The sequence below is a fragment of the Lactuca serriola genome, chromosome 1, assembly GCF_051521515.1.
Source record: "Lactuca serriola cultivar US96UC23 chromosome 1, Lser_US96UC23_V15, whole genome shotgun sequence".
Taxonomy (NCBI): Eukaryota; Viridiplantae; Streptophyta; class Magnoliopsida; order Asterales; family Asteraceae; genus Lactuca; species Lactuca serriola.
Genome location: NC_136408.1, coordinates 141,117,679 through 141,137,270, shown reverse-complemented (window position 1 = coordinate 141,137,270; position 19,592 = coordinate 141,117,679). Strand labels below are relative to the sequence as shown.

Below are 19,592 nucleotides of genomic sequence, written 5' to 3'. Positions count from 1 at the left end.
CTAGTCGTTATACTGGCAAAGTTCATAGGATAAACTTACACCTAGTCGTTAGGTTGGCCACTTCTAGGTGATATTTATTATACGTTGTTGTCACTATGCCCATATAAATAGTGATATTTAGCATACGCCGCCATTACTCTGCGCCCATATTTATCGATAATTAGTATACGACGTCATCACTTTCTCCGTATAAATAGTAATATTTAGAATACGCCGCCGTTACTCTGCCTGTATAAATATCGATAATTATTCTACGCCGTCGTCACTCTACCCGTATATATAGTGATATTTAGTATATACTGCCATTACTCTGCCCATATAAATGTCGATAATTATTATACTTCGTCGTCACTTTACCGTATAACTAGTGATGTATAGTATACGTCATCGTTACTCTGGCCGAACCTCTAGAGCAACATTATACAGAGTTGTAGCAGAAGCTAACTTTAGGATAAGGCACCATACCAAGTTTTTACTCTACCCAAATATCTTGTTTCCAAATAACCACATTTAGGTTATATATATATATATATATATATATATATATATATATATATATATATATATATATATATATATATATATATATATATATATATATATCGTAAAATAAAATATAAACATATATATGCAAAATAATTGTAAGATCTAAAAGATATAATTATCAAATATAAAATTATAGGGGATATAATTATTTGTACCCTAAATATTACACACTAAAATTGTGTATAGTGGTAAAGGATTGTAATCACAAAGATTTGTTGAATTTGTTACTTCTATGAAAATCTTGTGGTACAAATACTTGTAAAACTAAATTAAAATAAAATTGGGGGGCTTTGATGTGACAACCAGAAATTTTTTTGCTTTAAAGACCCTGCCAATCAACTCAACTGAGTGTCAAACTCATTAGTACTAAGTTCTAGCCCGGTTAAAGGTCATTTTAAGGAGTTTTGAGCCTAATACACTTAAGGAATAAGTGTTAGAAAGTACCTAATAGAACCACAGTGTAGCAAATCGAACCTTAACCCCATCTAAATGAGTTCACGGCCACAAGACCATGAGTTTATGTCCATAAACTCATGTGACCGAAAACTCAAGTGCATATATAAGGCATTTGGTCATTTCTTCTCATTTCTTCATTCCTTGGCCGGTTTTTCTTCAAATCCTCTCAACTATCATCCAACTTTCACCTTAGATCTTCAAAAGTGTAACTGTTCTATCCCATGATTAGTTGATACCTCGTATTAACTAGCTACATACATTGATTTCATCCATGGAAATCATGTTTGTTTAGATCTTCAAGTTACACCAAGAACACCAAGAACACACACTAGTATTCTTGGCCAATATCAACCATTTCAAGCTTCTAGATCGTAAGTACTCTTCCCTATACTTCATATCTAGTTAGTATCCATGCTTAGAGACTTGAAAACATCAAGAACACAAGAACAAAAGGAGTTTACGGCCAAGCCATCTCCCAAGGCTGTAAACCCCTTTAAGGTTGCCATTTTGGCCACAAGCCCTCCTAGATGCAAAGCTAGTTACCCAAGACCCTTCATGGATAAGATTAGGACCTTAAACTACTCTCAAGTACACAATGACCATGATTTTAAGGCCGTAAACTCCTTAGGGCCGTAAACTCATCAAAAGCCTCAATGGAGGTGGTCTTTCTGATACTAGTGTAGAACGAAAGTCCCTAAAGCTTCCCTAGCCTTCAAACTTGCAATCATTGTAAGTCCCTAAAATTAAGGATCCAATTTAGTAATCAATGAAGTTAATTGCAATTAGATTTAGATTGAGAAGAAGAAGAAATTGAATCAAGCATGCACACATTTATATCATATAAATGTCAGGTACACCTTGGGAAAACACACACATACGTCACTGACTTCTAGCAAAAAGTAAAGACTGACACACCTCAGTTGCTATAAATAGTACTCCTCCTACCAGCACAAGTGTGTGCAGCCAAGCACATGTGTGCGGCCGCACACCCAATGTGCGGCCGCACACACACATGTGTGGCAGCACACATTACATGACTACAAACAAAACACTGCAAAATGACACAATTAACTATACAAAATGATGCCGAGCTCAAACCATAAATTATGTTCTTTCAGTCTCCCCCTTGGTTTGAGACTAGCATAGTCTTGTCATCATTCCTTCGGCTCCTCAGCAGGCTTCTCAAACAGCCTCAGATCTGATCTCCCCATTGAACCCATCCACAAACTTCCATTTATGATTGTAGCTACCATTGCAGTGTATTCTTTAGTGGCAGCTTCCATTACTTCTTTTCTGCAGATTATCTGGTGACGAGCCAGAGTCCGGATGTCCCTTTCTCGAAAACGAAGAAGATCTTTTCAATTTATCAGCCTCAAAACACGTTCTTGATCCTTGAATTTGATGGCAGCAGTTGCAGTTTCGTCATCGTATGCCCAAAATTCCATATTGTCAAGATATCCCTCCTGGAAATGCTGAGGGATTGGAATTTCTTTCTGCTTTTTTGTAGCAGGCCATAAGATTATCTTCATAGGTTTTCCTGTTTCTGGATCAAGAACATCTTTATCCTTTCGATAAAGGGCTTTGGCAGTTTTCATACTGGGAAAATTTTCTTTGACCTGCCTATCAAGAAACCTCTTAAAGTTAGATGCACTTGGATCTTGTGAGGGATTGTGAAAGGGGACTCTAGATAATTCTGCTAGATCAGTCTTTGTCCAAGAATTAAAATCATGGGTGCTTTTGTAACACTCAGATATTCCTGAGTTTCGCTTTACCACCCACAAATTAGTTTCTGGATCGAAAGCCCACATACGGATACCAGATCTGTCACCGTACTCATCGCCAAACTTTCTCTTTTTCAAATCTGTTATAGTCAGGGCAGGTTCTTTTGCTTTGCGATTTTCATTTGTATTTTTCATAAACAAAAGTCCTTCGCGTTGGTTTGCAGTCACAACTCTTTTGCCCTGTTTAATTGTGATTCTAGCTCTGCTTCCTTCTGGTTCATTTTCAAATCTGTCGACAATGGCAGTTGTTCTTGGAGCAGGTGGGTCAACAGGAAGATCATCAGTTGCAGGAGGTGATTGAGCAGAAGGAGGATCAACTACTCCATGAGGCTGTTGGAAGAGGGCTTTAACTTTTTCACCAAAAGCATCACACAATACGTTCTTGAGATTAAAATAACTGGCTAGAACGGATCCAAGACTCGTTTGTAAATCTTTGATTTGTTTGGTCTTTTCTTCATCCTTTGCCCTGAGCTCAAAGATATATGCAGAAAGTTGATCCATTTGAATTGATTTTTCAATGAGCTGTTGGCGGAGAACTCCAACTTCCTCTCGAAGATCAGATGAAGAGAATTTGTCATCATCTGTCCGACCCTCGTTAAATGATATTCCTTTCCCGCGTGAAGAGGTTGGACTTGATTGAGCCAAATGTCTTACTAGTTTGATAGAAGCTTCATCTAGAGAAGGTCGATTTGGAGAATATTTTGGAACATAAGAGGATCCACCAATCTCGAACATTGTGCTTGGACCTTCATTAGTCTGCTTTGGAGGAGAGTAAGCAAAGGTTGCAGTGATTGTTGAGGTAACTTGAGGAGCACTTTTTACAGCGGGAATCTCCAGACTTTCAAGAGATTGGCTTGTTCTTAAGGAAGTCTGAGAAGTCTGAGGTTCAGATAAGTCGGAAATGATTGGAGCTGATGTTGAGACAAGTGACACAGAGGGAGGAATCTCTGATGTCACATCTCCTTGGCTTGTTGTGACCTCCAAGGGCTTTGAGGTGGAGAGTAGAATTTTGAGAGAATCTTCTTCAACTCTAGTCTTGGTTGCTAGAGAAACAACTTCATTGACTTTATTTGAGCGGCTGCTGGTGATACTGAGAAAAGGATCAAAGTCTTCATCATTGAGATCAAATTCTATGTTTGCTGGAATGTTATCATTGATTCCTGTAAAGTTAATTTCTTTCAAGAATTCTACATCATCATAAAGATTATCGTCATCATCCCCTTCAGAAGATTTTGAATCATTTGCCTTCTGATAATCATGTTCATCAGCTACATAAGCTGTAGGGGAGTGATGAATCTCCTCCATTTCAGGTTTAGAGGGAGAATGATGAGTATCTTCATTTTACATTGGCATAGATTGTTCTTCCGATTCGTCTCTATCATCTTCTTTAAAAATTCCAAATTTTATCAATGGGAATTTTCCTTCAAAAACAAATTTCCCGCCTCTCTTCTGTTTCATTAGCCCAAAAGCACTTGGACCAATGGATTTAAAATCCAAGACATCATTTCCTCTCTGCAGCTCGGCGTGATTCACGTTGAGGATGATTTGCAGAAATCTTGGATACATCTAGAATTTGTCTCTTTTGTTCCCTTCAAGATTCACGATCATTTCATTCAGTATGAATTTTGAGAAATTAAACTCAAAACCTGCAGCCAATGCTGCAATGGCACCAGTGTTAGCAAGAGAGATCTCATTAGCTCCAGATCTCCTGCCGGAAATACAGCTCACGAACACATGAGCCAAATACTTCCATCATGGAGGAAGCAACTTCTTGATTGGAGGGGGAATGTTCCCTCATTGCCCATATGCTCCAAGACATCCTGAGTCTGATGAATATCAATATCCATGGTATACTCAGGTCTGTCCGATATTTGAAGGGATTCTCTTATGATGCTCTCCGTTACTTGAATTTTCTTTTCTTCAATTGTTGCTTCAACAAATTTGTCACCCTGACCATTTTTCTTTACGACAACATTTCTCCAAAATTCTTTGATCAAACTCTGGTAGATAGCAGGACTTGTTGTTAGGGCATGAACCAAAAATGATTTCTTCAATCCATCCACAATGAATTTCATGTCACTGTGGGCTGCAGGAGGATCTTCAAGAAAAATTGCAGAATTATGAGCTTTAGCAAATTCCTGGTGTCCCATTTTAATCTAAAAGTAAACACATGAAAAATTAGGGCAACAAGAAAATGTTCAGCCGCACATTCACAAAATCATGCAGCCGCACACAGTCAGCCGCACACGCTTGTCGGGCAGCACACGGTCAGCTGCACACTCATGTGTGCGGCCGCACACGGTCAGCCGCACACTCACGTGTGCGGCCGCATACACAGTGTGCGGTTACCCAACCAAACATTTTTTATAAAAAACTAACAGCAAACAATAGATAAATTTTTGAAAAATGATGAAAAATTCAGCCGCGTTCATAAGAATTACCGAGTACGAGCTTGTTTTCACTGAAATTTGATGGAAATTTTCAAAAAAGATTGAGAGAGAAAATATGTATGTGCGGTTGAGGCAACAGTAAATGACGGTGAAAAAGCCTCACCGCACACACACTATATATATTCATAGTATTTACACATTCTCCCCCTTGTCTTTTAAACATTTATTCCAAAACCCCTTTTCGCACACAATTTTATTAAAAGGAATTGTTTTGAGGATTAATAGATTTTTTAATTTCAAAGTTTTAATAATAAATAAAAATAAAATAAAAATAAAAATAAAAATAAAATAAAATAAAATTTAAAAAATTATTAATCGACAAGAATCAATTTAAACCTTTATAAATTCCTTTAATCTGTTGAGGATTAGGGATCAAAGTTTTTAGACGACCATTATCTGCTTGTCGGTACCTTTCATATTCAGATCTTTGTCTGGTCGATTATCGGTATTGTTGTCCACTTAAGCACGAAAAATTGTGACAAAAATAGGACATACTATAAGTGACAAGACAATGTGATCCTAAGTTCCTAGATATTATATCTTAAGGACCATTAGCTGACGACGACCAGGGATATTGTTGTCCACCTAAATTGAGCAGCGAGATCTATAGACAATCTGTGTATGTTCAATTTTTAAGTGTACTAGAACGTGTTTCCCGCTTCCTGATATGCCCCAACCATCAAGAACTTCCAGAGTACTCCTTACACCGGGTGAGCAGACAACCATTCAGAGAGAGAAGAGATACAGAATTCTTCAGAGGGGTTGAGAATAAGAAGGTTGCATATGCTGTGTACTAGGTCGGATTAGAAGTCGCGCAAAGGAGACAGCATATGGCTAACAGATAAGAAGTTTTTCACACATTTCACACATTTATATATATATATATATATATATATATATATATATATATATATATATATATATATAGCTTGCAGAGAAATAGACTTGCATATGTTGTGTACCAGGTCGGATTAGAGATCGCGCAAAGGAGACAACATATGACTAACTGAGGGAAAGAAAGAAAATGATATTCTACAGACCTAGTTTATCGGAATTTACCAGTCGCCCCATCCAACCGGAATTAAGGACAGAATCCGCACATCGAGGAAAAGTTAAACCACGGTTCCAAGTACGAGTTCAATTAATGTGACGAGTAGATTCCCATATATATCTGCCTGCTCAACCTATCCGAGCGTCGTATTGTCAGGCTAAACGGAACTATCTAGGTCAAGATTTGTCAAGTCATTTGATTTCCTAATTTCAATTCTGCCTAGTCATGTCCATTTAGAATCTTTCGTGGCTACCGACACATCAAACCAGAGTATAGACCCTTCAACTTTGGGTACGTTACACAGACTCAGGTTTCCTGTTATCACATGATCATATCACTTCCCAAATTATGTCCCTCAAACACAATCTATAACCAGCATAATTTTATTTTCTAATATTTTGGATTTTCCTTTTTTTAATGTTTTTGGTTTTTCTAATTTTTTTAATGTTTTTGGATTTTCTCTTTTTTAATGTTTTTGGTTTTTCTAATTTTTTTAATGTTTTTGGATTTTCTCTTTTTTTTTAATGTTTTTGGTTTTTCTCCCCCTAAATTTGTGCATAAAAGAAATGAAATGCACAAATTTATTTAAAAATTAATCCTCAAAACGAATCATTTTTAGAAAATTAACTAGCACATCGAATCGAGCTTTGTTAAAAGGCTTGGTGAACAGATCTGCTACATTATTATCAGAGCGGACCTGTTCTAGCCGAATAAGCAAACGTTCATAACATTCTCGAATAAAATGAATTTTAATGTCGATGTGCTTGGTTTTTGAGTGCAAGACCGGGTTTTTGGCAATTTGAATCGCAGCCTCATTGTCACAAAAAATAGGGGTTTCTTGAAAATTGAAACCGTAGTCCAACAATTGATGTTGGATCCAGATGACTTGAGAACAACAAGCAGATGCAGCCACATATTCTGCTTCTGCTGTTGAGGTTGAGACTGTGTGCTGCTTCTTGCATTGCCATGACACTAATCTATCTCCCAGAAATTGGCATCCTCCTGAAGTCGATTTTCTATCAAGCTCACACCCGCCACAATTGCTGTCTACAAAAGCATAGAGATCAAATTCGGGATTTTTCGGATACCAAAGACCCAGTTTTGGCCACCCTTTGAGATACCGAAAAATCCTTTTAATAGCAATTAAATGAGAGAGTTTAGGATTAGCCTGGTAGCGAGCACATTGACAGACCGCAAACATGACGTCTGGGCGACTAGCAGTAAGATACATGAGTAATCCGATCATTGATCGATAATGAGTTTGATCTACGGATTCACCCTCAAGATCAGGAGTCAGAAGAGGCCGTTCCGCCATGGGCGTAAGAGCAGGTTTTGCGTCTTGAAACCCGAACTTCTCCAGTACATCTTCCACATATTTTGCTTGATGAATAAGGATTCCGGTTGAAGATTGTTGGACCTAAAGCCCTAAAAACGTGGTCATTTCCCTAAGTGAACTCATCTCAAAGCGCTTCTTCATCACCGCTTCAAACTCCTTGCAAAGTTGCTGCCTTGTCGACCCAAAAACAACGTCGTCCACATAAATTTGAACGAGAATTTGATCTGGACCAACATGCTTGAGAAATAAGGTTTGATCAATGGTGCCTCGGGAATAGCCGTGATTGAGCAAATGTTGAGTAAGAGTAGCATACCAAGCTCGAGGAGCTTGATGCAATCCATACAAAGCTTTGTCTAACTTGTAAACATGGTTTGGAAGAGATGAATTAACAAAACCCGGTGGTTGGTCAACGTAAATCTCCTCCTTGACTTTGCCGTACAAGAAAGCCGTCTTGACGTCCATTTGGTATACAGTAAAGTTCATGTAGGAAGCATAAGCAAGGAAGATACGAATGGCTTCCAAACGAGCAACCGGAGCATAAACTTCTGTATAGTCAAGACCCTCAACCTGTCGAAACCCTCGAACCACCAATCTTGCCTTGTTGCGCACAATGACACCTGAATCGTCTTGTTTATTTCGAAATACCCAACGAGTATCAAGAGATTTCTTTCCTTTTGGTAGTTCCACCAATTTCCAGACTCCGAGTTTCTCAAATTGATTTAATTCATCATGCATGGTTTCAACCCAGCTGGGCTCATTCAGAGCTATTTCGACAGATTTAGGTTCTATTTGAGATATGAAGCAAGAGTAAAGATATGTATTTACATCCCCACTTTTACTTCTGGTTTGAACCCCGTCGCCCAACTGGCCAATGACGTTCTCTATTGGATGATCTCGCTGAATGCATGAAGGGATCTGATAACTAATATCATTGACCGAAACAGGAAGATTATGAATGTTAACCGCTCCATCATTTGCTGTATGGTCTGTAGAGGATGAACAAGGTTTGTTAGAAGAATCCGCCACAAACTCTTCTGCAATATTTTCTGGAAAAAGAAGTTCCATCAAAGTTGAAGTTACAGCGCAAGTCTCGTGATTCATGAACTCTTTTTCCATTGGAGTTAAGGGAGTAGCAATGGCATCAGGAGAAGGTTGTTGAGGAGATTCAGAAGATTCAAAATGAGTAGGGGGTACCGAGGGAGGATTAGTGGAAATTAATGGAGGTCGATAAACAACTTCATCTTCTTCGTCTTCACTAGGAATCTTCGAATTAGAAGTAGATCCTTCTTGATTATCTGAAGACACATTGAATGATTTGAAAAGAGATGTGTAGTCAAACAACCAGTCAGGACCCACTCTAGCATCTGTCTCATTTTCCTCAAGCCAACGAACATCAAATGATTCTACAATCTGTTTAGTCTTCTTATTGTAAACCCTGTACGCAGTTCGAGCAGCATATCCAACAAAGTAACAGTCATCAGCTTTGGCATTGAATTTGGTATTGGATTCCAAGTGGAGAAGGGTGCAAAGGCAGCCACATACTCAGAAATGACTGACAGATGGCTTGTGTCCAAATAAAATCTCATATGGCGTCTTCATTCTGGCTTTGTTGATTAGCACACAATTTTGAACATAACACGCAGTGTTAATCGCCTCTGCCCAGAAGAATACAGGAAGCTTGGAATCACAGAGCATCGTCGTTGCAGCAGCTTTTAGAGTTCGATTCCGACGTTCGAACAGAACTGGATTGACGCACAATCCCTTTCTCAGCGCAAAAATGATCAAGAACAGTGTTCTTGAACTCTGTTCCAATATCAGTACGCAGCGCTTTCACTTGATTGTTAGTCTGATTTTCAATCATCACAATGAATCTTTTGATAAGGTTAGGAATTTCAGCTTTGTTAGACAGAAAGAAAACCCAAGTGAAACGAGAGTAATCATCTATCACAACAAGGCAGAAAGAGTTGCGATTGATGCTCAAAACATTAACCGGATCAAATAAATCCATATGCAATAACTCGAGCACATGACTTATGGAGTTTATCTGCTTTGGAAAGTGTGGTTTTCGATGATGTTTTCCCTAGGCACACGAAACACATTTCTCAAAAGTAATGAAATCTTTGATGGGTAGCCCACGAACCAATTCGTTCTTCGCAAGACGATTCAAGTTCTTTGCATTTGCATGACCGAGACGACGATGCCACAACATCGTATTTTGTTCAGAAGCTTTGGAGAAGAGACACGTGACATCATCAGGGAAATTGCTATTCATGTCTATAATGTAGGCATTTCCATCCCGTTTAGATCTTACAAGAATCCAATCATCAGGGATAATAATGCCAGGTTTTAATATCAGACATTCCTTATCTGTGAAATGAGTAGCGTAGCCCTTGTCGCATATCTGGGATACACTCAGCAAGATGTGCTTCAGTTCTGGAGCAAAGTTAACATTCTCAAAATTCAACACTCCATTGGACACAGTTCCTCTTTGAGTAATTTTTCCACCCTCTCCACCCGCAAAAGAAACATATCCCCCATTAAAAGTTTGAATGTCGTGCAATTGGGATATGTCTCTAGTCATGAGCCGGGAGCAGCCGCTGTCGACATACCAAGGTCTGGCGACATTCCTCCGCAACTGTCCCTGCATGATGAATGGAATTATTTAGTTTTGGGAACCCAGGTCATCATAATCCTGGGTTGACTCTTTCCTTTTACAAGTTTTTCATTTGATTCTTTCTTTGCTTTTGAATTGGAGAGTAATGGAGATTGATCTGAAAAAGATTTTTGAATCCATTGAAAGTTAGGTTTCAAAAATTTGTGAGTTTGCTTTGAACCGGTGGATCTCTTATTTGAAGAGTTAGAAGATCCTGTCCTGCTCTTTGACAAATTCGACTTAGGCTTGGCCTGAGTTGACTTTGGCAAACTTCTGTTGTTTTTGCAAAAAACCTGTTTATTCTTTTGAAATCTTTCGAATTTTTTGTTTAATGTTGTATTCAAATATCCGTTTCTAGAATGAGTTTTGGGAATTTTTCTAGTCAAAGATCATCCCCGAAATTCATTCTCCCCTCTTTTTGTTGTATGAGATACAAACATCCGGTTCATGCAGTTTCTTGCAATGTGTCCAGCAGTGCCACAGTTAAAACAAATTTGTTTGTTATCAAAAGCTTTGGCACTGCTGTTGTCAGTGTTGTTTTTTGCTTTTCCATTTCTAACACAATTACACTTGCAAGATCCATCATAGAGTTTAGTAACAGATGTGTTAGATGCAGTCTTTTTTGTTGTTGTTGTGAACGTACATTACTGGCACCATGGTTCTTTCAGAGTTTTCTCGCTGATTTGGTTTTGGACATTCCCTCGCAAAGTGTCCTGGTTCATGACAATTATAACAACGTAACTTTCCTTTGCTAAAACCCATCTTTTTGTCTGAATTTACACCCCAGTTGTTCTTTCCAGTCTTTTTTGAGAATTGTTTAGCCCTGAATACTGCCATTGCCATTTGCCAAGTAATATCCATCTCTTCCACATCTTCAGGATGAATTTGATCAAGATCAGTGAATGAAAGTTGTGGAGAGAGCTCTCCAGCAACAAAGGCATTGTAGCAGTTCACCAACCCATTAGCTAAAGCCATATTTTCCTCCTTTTCTTTTGCAAATGAGCTTTGGGAACCAATTCCATGAGATTAAATTAAAAAATCTGTGGAAGGACTAACACTAGAACCAGCTTGAGATATGGTTTGAGGGATTTGAGTTTTTTGCATGTTAGGTATGATGTATGGTATGTTTTGATGGACTGTATGAGGTTGAACTTGAGGAACCTGGATTTGAGTATTTTGAAGAGTGGTAAAGCTTGAAAAAGCGGTGTTGTTATTTTGAAGTCCAAGATTGGCTGTAGAGTATGAATTGACATGATTGATTTCTCTTTGTTTATCATCAAGATCGCAAGCTTTGATGATTGCCATTGTTTCAGACAGGCTTAAACGATTCAGATCTTTTGTCTTTTTAATCACCGAGACATTCATGTCCCATGATTTTGGAAGAGAATTTAGTAACTTCTTGTTGATTTTAGATCTAGTAACCATCACTGCTGCGAAGCTCATTTCAGTGGTTAGTGTGATAAATCTTTGCAATTGATTTTCCAATGTTTCTCCCAATACGTAGTTAAACATGTTGAATTTTTGTCGGAGCATGTCTTGTCGACTTTGCTTCATGTCTTCATTTCCTTCATAAACTTCTATGAGTGCTTCCCATAATGCTTTTGCTGATGTATACTCACGAAATCCTTGTGCTATTTCCGGAGACAATGCCATAGTCAGTGTGGCAAGAGCCTTTTCTTGTTCTTCAACTCGTTCAAAATCATCATCAGTGTAGTTTTCAACTTGTTTGTCAATTACTGTTCCATCTTCTAAAGTAGAAGTAATCCGAATTGGTCCTCTCAAAATGCTTCTCCAAATTTTGAAATCCTTCATTTTGATGTATTTTTCAATTCGATATTTCCATTCAGGAAATCCTTCAGGTGATAGCAATCTAGGAATACGAGTAGTTGTTCCCATTATTGCATCCAAATCTTGATGAACAGTCATGTTTTGAGATTCCATTTTAGTAATTTTCAACTGCACACTAAAACTCTTAAACACACACTCCTTAACCGCACACACTTATCCAGCCGCACACTGAATTGAGTCGCACACTAAACCGGCAATCACTTTAACCGCACACACCTTCAACCGCACACACCTTTAACAGCACACACCTTCAACCGCACACACCTTCAACCGCAAACTCGTTCAACAGCACACACCTTCAACCGCACACACCTTCACAACAAACCTTGAAAGTCAGCAGCAAACCTTCAACAGTTGGCAGCAAACCTTCAACAGTTGGCAACAAACACTCAAAAAGCAACTTCAATTGATACCAAATTGGCTCTGATACCAATTGTAAGTCCCCAAAATTAAGGATCCAATTTAGTAATCAATGAAGTTAATTGCAATTAGATTTAGATTGAGAAGAAGAAGAAATTGAATCAAGCATGCACACATTTATATCATATAAATGTCAGGTACACCTTGGGAAAAGACACACATACGTCACTGACTTCTAGCAAAAAGTACAGACTGACACACCTTAGTTGCTATAAATACTACTCCTCCTACCAGCACAAGTGTGTGCAGCCGCACACACACATGTGTGGCAACACACATTACATGACTACAAACAAAACACTGCAAAATGACACAATTAACTATACAAAATGATTCCTAGCTCAAACCACAAATTATGTTCTTTCAATCATACATGAGTGACCATGAGTTTACGGTCGTAAACTCCCTTAGGCCATAAACCCATGGTAGTAAACTCATGTGAGTGCCATTCTACCTTCCTTTGTTGAATCACATGTGATTCCAACACTTGGTCAAAGTGTTTCCTAGTCTCGAGAGGTGTTTCCTTTCATATAGTTGTTTCTAAACACTATATTCATGCCAATATGTCTCATTATATGTCATTTAGGACCTATTGTGTCTTGGGACTTCATTCGTGGAACTTCTCATCCTTACACGCATACCCGTTTGAATCACCCACGTCAGGTGACTTCATACCCCGTAATGAATCTTTTAATTGTTTTAAATGCTTTTAAGGGGGGGGGGGATACAGTACACAATGATAATTTTTTAATTGTTTGTTATAAACATCTTTCAAAATGCTACTTATGCCTTCTATAGTTATGTTGCTTTATAGTTTAACAAAACTCTGTTTTTAAAGTACAAGCATAACTTAGTAGTAAAATGTGTCTTTTCAATAATAGTTCAAGTAGAATACTAGTAAACTATAATAGGCATAGTTTAGAGGTTCACTTCATACTAGATACAATACACGATAACAGAAAGAACATATTAAGATACTATAACAAGAGAAAGTACTAAGATACTATAACAGAACGAACATACTAAGATGATATAGTATGGAACACTTACAGGATCTAACTATACCAATGAATCACTAACACATTGTTCTAAACAAAAGGTGATAGTTATATTGGGTATACATGATCATATAATTTTAATGTGGGTGTTCACGGCTTGCAATTGATTGCAGAGGTCGCGTTTGGTTCCCAGAATCTTTTGACCGGGAGAGCGTTTAGTATGGGATCTGGCCATCACATTATACGTTATTAATCAATTTAAGGCAATTAGTACAACAGTAGTTACTATATACGTTACTACATTACTTACATTTTACAAATGACAAACAAAATAGTCGTGTCTAGTACATTCAGTAGAAAGGGACCATAATGCTAAACTTATGATTCCTTAATGTATACATCAAGAGATATATATATATATATATACATAGGATCCGACAGGTAATAAGATGCGTGCTTTCCGCTTCATTTCTAGTTCCTTGTTTGGTTGTGGGCTTAGAGCAGATTCACCGAACCTATTATCTATTCGATTTTAGTTATATATATGTTTCGTATACATTAAGTCATCATAAGGGGTACCAGGTATGGGTCAAGTCACAGGACACTAATTCAATGCATAGTTTTCTAGTACAAAGCATACTTTTCAAACAGAGCTTTTAGTACTCAAAGCTAGAAACTCACCAGTAGAGGGTTTAATCCATTTTATTAAACCAGTGTAGACTTAAAGGACTTTAGGTGATTGACTCTATAATACCTTAGTTTATACATCATGGTTATATATCATTAATACCCAACAGGTAGTTGGATGTGTGCTTTCCGCCTTATTTCCTGTTCCTTGTTTGGTTATGGGCTTAGGGCAGATTCATCCAATCAATTATCTATTCGATATTAGATTATATATAGCCAGTATAAACTAAGTGATTATAGAAGTAGTCACTGTGGTCACGATTTTATTATAAGAAATAAGGGTTCTCTTAAAGGAGCTTTTCATTAAATATAAAGGAACTATTACAATTAACTCCATGAGTAACAAGTGAATACACCAGGGTTAAATACAACGAGGAACTAACAAACAATGGGATGTGTGTTATCCGCCTTACATCCTGTTCCTTGTTTGGTTGTGGACTTAGGGCAGATGCGCACAACCAATTGTTTGTTTACTCTGAGTTTTATATAACTTGTATTCATTTAGTACTCATAGAAAGGATTGTAGAATCATTTTTATGTATCTTTCATCAAATTAGGAAATATAGGATTTTCTAGAGGAACAGGCGAACATTTCTAAAAACAAAACGTATAACTTACTACATTTCAACTACATTTTTCAACTTTCTACAACTTACTTATATCACTAAAATCTTATGAACTCACCAGCTTAATTTCTGATAAACTCTTTCAAATAACTTGTATTCTCAGGAAACTAGTAGACAGGTACACGCTCTGGGAATTTAGAAGATGGAGCAGTATAGCTTCAAGTCTTATTTTGTTATTTGTTTATATACTCTATGTTTTGTGAACACAAACTTTGTAAACACTTTCTTTCTAATGAAATTGTTATTCATTACTTTTCTTACTATGATGCATGTCTTGTGATACTAAACATGACGTCCTCCACCCCCGGACGTTTCTGCCGTTCCGGTTTTGGGGTGTGACGGATTGGTATCAGAGCATTGTTTATAGTGAACTAAGTATATCAACCGATAAAAGATATACAACTGTAAATACAATGAGGCTTAAGAGCTCTGGATAACGATATATATTAAGAGTATAACGATAAGTTATAAAAATATACCGACTTGCTTATACATGTATATATACTACAACGAGTATCACGAGGAGAACATAACTAAAGTATTTAAAGGTTGAATATTGTCGTCAAACCTGAACAGTTATGTAATCATAGCTAGAATCAATATAGCCTGATCAACTATATTTATTCGAGATGTGACCGACATGTGTTTAGGAGTGATGTGGTGTTGCAACGTTGTTAAAACTTAGCTAACATCAGTCAAGAGAATTCTAGATCAAGTACATTACTTTAAAGTACTATAGGAGTATTTTAGGCACTATATGAATAACTTATGTGATAAATTAAAGGACCCTTACAGATAGGTCTATAATCTTGCAATGTATACTCCCAAGGTTTTATATAATTGACTTTTTATAGACTTAGATTTTGTGATCTACGGTTCATTACATGTTCCTTGTTTGGTTGTGGTTTTGGAGTAGGATCACTTATTCGAAGGTCTATTTAATCTTGAATTATATACAACTTGTATACATTTTACAATTATAGAAGGACTCTGTAAGGATCACCCCATAAACTTACCTTAAAGCTCATAGATTCTCTAGTCACATCCATTGTTGCACGACAAACCCAGATAGATGTAACCACTTCCTCATAAGGGGTCAACAGAAGATTCAAGGAGGATCAAGGACAAGTTCACATGAAGTATTCAAAGAAGGATCAACCGGAGTAACCAAAACGTCATACACGTTACACTAATAAATAATAATCTTGGTTAACTTAATGAGTTAGTGGAAAAACTACTCACCCTATGTGTTAGGATTATATTCCTTACATGCAGGTGGTAACAGTTATTCAGGCAACATATATTCATTCGAGGATAGCCATTTAAAATTCATAAAGTTCATTTAGTATAGACTTTTTATGAATTGTTTCTAGAACCCTGTGGAAGTCAGGACCCGATACACCCAGAACTAGGATACTCTTGTCTTTTCAGCTTTCGGTTTGTGTCTATTGCTTTAGACTTATTCCGTCTCATCTTTGTGTTCTTTTAGCAAAGACGCCTCCTCGCAGATCAAGCAGACACACCACTCCGATCACTCCGATACCTTTTCCACAAATCGATGCGACAACTCTAAATGCGGCAGTAGCTGTGGCTGTAGCAACAGCCATGGCTCAATATCATCCTACCAGTTCCGGAGGAGGTGGAACACCCGTTCATGCCACTCAAAGTAAGGTCCATGTACGCTCGAGAGAATGTTCCTACAAGGACTTCATCAACTGCAAACCCCTTTCCTTTAACAGAAATGGTAGAGTCATCGCTCTAATGCGATGGTTCGAGAAAACAGATTCGGTCTTTGAAATCTGTTCATTCCCAGAAGGGAGCAAAGTGAAGTTTGCTGCCTGCACCTTCTCCAATAGAGCCCTGTCGTGGTGGAACAACCATGTTAAGTCACTGACCCTATCAGTGGCTAACTAAATAGGTTGGGAAAACCTAAAAGAGTTGATGCTGGAAGAGTACTACCCAAGAGGCAAAGTACAAAAGCTGGAACAAGAACTATGGGAGCTCAGGATGGTCGGCTCAGACATAGTGGCCTATACTGACAGGTTTCGCAATCGGGCAACACTATGCCCGAAAATGGTTACTCCAGAGAGCAAGAAGAAAGAAAGATACATCTGGGGTCTAGCTACCCCGATCCAAGTAGATGTGCTGTCTTCTAAACCAACCACGTTTGGTAGTGCCAAACGCCTGGCCCAGCGACTCATTGACCACGGAGTCTGCCATCGTGTAGAAGTCCTCGATCCCGAGCCATCAAAGGGAAAGGACTATAATCGGAATTCGGGGAACAAGAAGAAGAAGAAGCATACAACCCAGGAAACCCCGCAAGAACAACAAGCGATTACGATGTACGCCGCTACAATGCCAACTACTTCAGCACCTGCCAATAGGTATGTTGGAGCCCTTCCGAAGGGACACACAATCCTTTTCTGCAGGGCACCAGCTCAACCGATCTCCCAAGTCCCCGGAGCTGAAGAAAACCAAGCCTGTTATGGCTGTGGTGAGACCGGTCACTACCAGAGAGACTGCCCGATAACAAAGAACTCAGGCGCGGACAGATGGATCCTGATGATCACCGTAGGAGAATCAACCCCATAGTCGTCAACGAGCAGTGGTACGTCTTCGACCTAGTAATTACTTTAAAAATTGATTTATATTTATATAAGATTAAAACTAAGGGAGTAAACTTAAAAGTAATCTTAATCACTCACATATTGAAATAGGTCATGGTATTCAAGAGAACTAAAAGATCCGTTTAGAGAAGTTATGATGGCTTAGCAGATACATCAGGGTTGTGCATAACTAAGATGTTGCAAACTTAGAGTGAGTGATTCCGCCTTAATTCTTGTTCCTTGTCTGGTTGTGGATTGGAGGCAGAGTTACTAAGTCGACTGTCTTATTCATCTTAAGTATTCATAACTTTTATATGACAGACGATCGTAGTGGTACCAAGGAGGATCGTGATATTAAGTATCATCACCAGTTATCAAAGCACTTTTATTTGTATGTATGCGCACATAGCGGTACAATACATAGGAGTGTTAACATTGATGGAAGAACATAACACACTAGAACATTTACAAAGAGTACATTGTTGAACAGACTAGGGATACATCATCGTATAACAGACGCTTCTTTCAATTGGCCAAAACTTTGTTCAGTAAAGAGTCCGTTACTATCATTCGTCACAAGTTGGCGTGGTCCTCACCATAGTAAGTTCGTATGTTTCTATCGTGTAGATCCACAAATTTTCGAAACCTTCGTCTTTCGTATCGACAGTCCGACCTAAACCTCAGCTTTATCTCTCGTATTCTAAACCCCGAAGTACTTGTGCGAAGAGTACTTTGTCCTCCGAAGCCATACGTTAGATGTCCGCAAACAGTCACAAAATACCACTCATCCAGCAGACCAAGTTTGAGCACAGAGGCTAAGGACAAATACAACCCATGTATCACTATTCAGTGTATACGTGAGGGTGGTATATGATTATGATTACGAAGATCTAGTATGTGTGTTTCCGCCCTATCTCCTATTCCTTGTTTGGTTGTGGACCTGGGGCAGAGTCGCACATCCGACCGTCTTATTGATCCTAATCATATACGACTCGTATACACGAAGTAATGATAGATGGACAGAGTATGAATCCTATCATGAACAGAAAAGCAAAGTTTTCAGGTCTACGAGTTGGTATTCTGCCAATCAAAAGAGCGCAACCCCAGTAGTACTGTAAGAAAGCTAATTTCAGGACAAAATTCCCTCTAACGGGGGGATGATGTGACAACCCGAAATTTTTTTGCTTTAAAGACCCGGCCAATCAACTCAATTGAGTGTCAAACTCATTAGTACTGAGTTCTAGCCCGGTAAGAGGTCATTCTAAGGAGTTTTAAGCCTAATACACTTAAGGAATAAGTATTAGAAAGTACCTCCTAGAACCACAGTGTAGCAAATCAAACCTTAACCCCATCTAAATGAGTTCACGGCCACAAGACCATGAGTTTATGTCCATAAACTCATGTGGCCGTAAACTCAAGTGCATATATAAGGCATTTGGTCATTTCTTCTCATTTCTTCATTCCTTGGCCGATTTTTCTACAAATCCTCTCAACTATCATCCAACTTTCACCTTAGATCTTCAAAAGTGTAACTGTTCTATCCCATGATTAGTTGATACATCATATTAACTAGCTACATACATTGATTTCATCCATGGAAATCATGTTTGTTTAGATCTTCAAGTTACACCAAGAACACACACTAGTGTTTTTGGCCAATATCAACCTTTTCAAGCTTCTAGATCATAAGTACTCTTCCCTATACTTCATATCTAGTTAGTATCCATGCTTAGAGACTTGAAAACATCAAGAACACAAGGACAAAAGTAGTTTACGACAAAGCCATCTCCCAAGGCCGTAAACCCCTTTAAGGTTGCCATTTTGACCACAAACCATGCTAGATGCAAAACTAGTGACCTATGACTCTTCATGGATGAGATTAGGACCTTAAACTACTCTCAAGTACACAATGACTATTAGTTTACAGCCGTAAACTCCTGAGGGCCTTAAACTCATCACAAGCCTCAATAGAGGTGGTCTTTCTCATAGTAGTGTAGAACAAAAGTCCCTAAAGCTTCCCTAGCCTTCAAACTTGCAATCATACATGAGTGACCATGAGTTTACAGCTGTAAAATCCCTTGGGACGTAAACCCAAGGTAGTAAACTCATGTGAGTGCCAATCTTCCTTCCTTTG

At 38.3% G+C, this 19,592-nt stretch overlaps 1 protein-coding gene across 1 annotated transcript; it reads right to left on the bottom strand.

Annotated features, from left to right (window-relative positions):
• Positions 1–9,700: 9,700 nt before the first annotated feature.
• Positions 9,701–10,201, bottom strand: LOC145062187 (uncharacterized). Its single transcript, XM_079009819.1, has one exon. It carries the CDS (start codon positions 10,199–10,201, stop codon positions 9,701–9,703), a length of 501 nt encoding a protein of 166 aa, XP_078865945.1.
• Between the last annotated feature and the right edge of the window lie 9,391 nt (positions 10,202–19,592).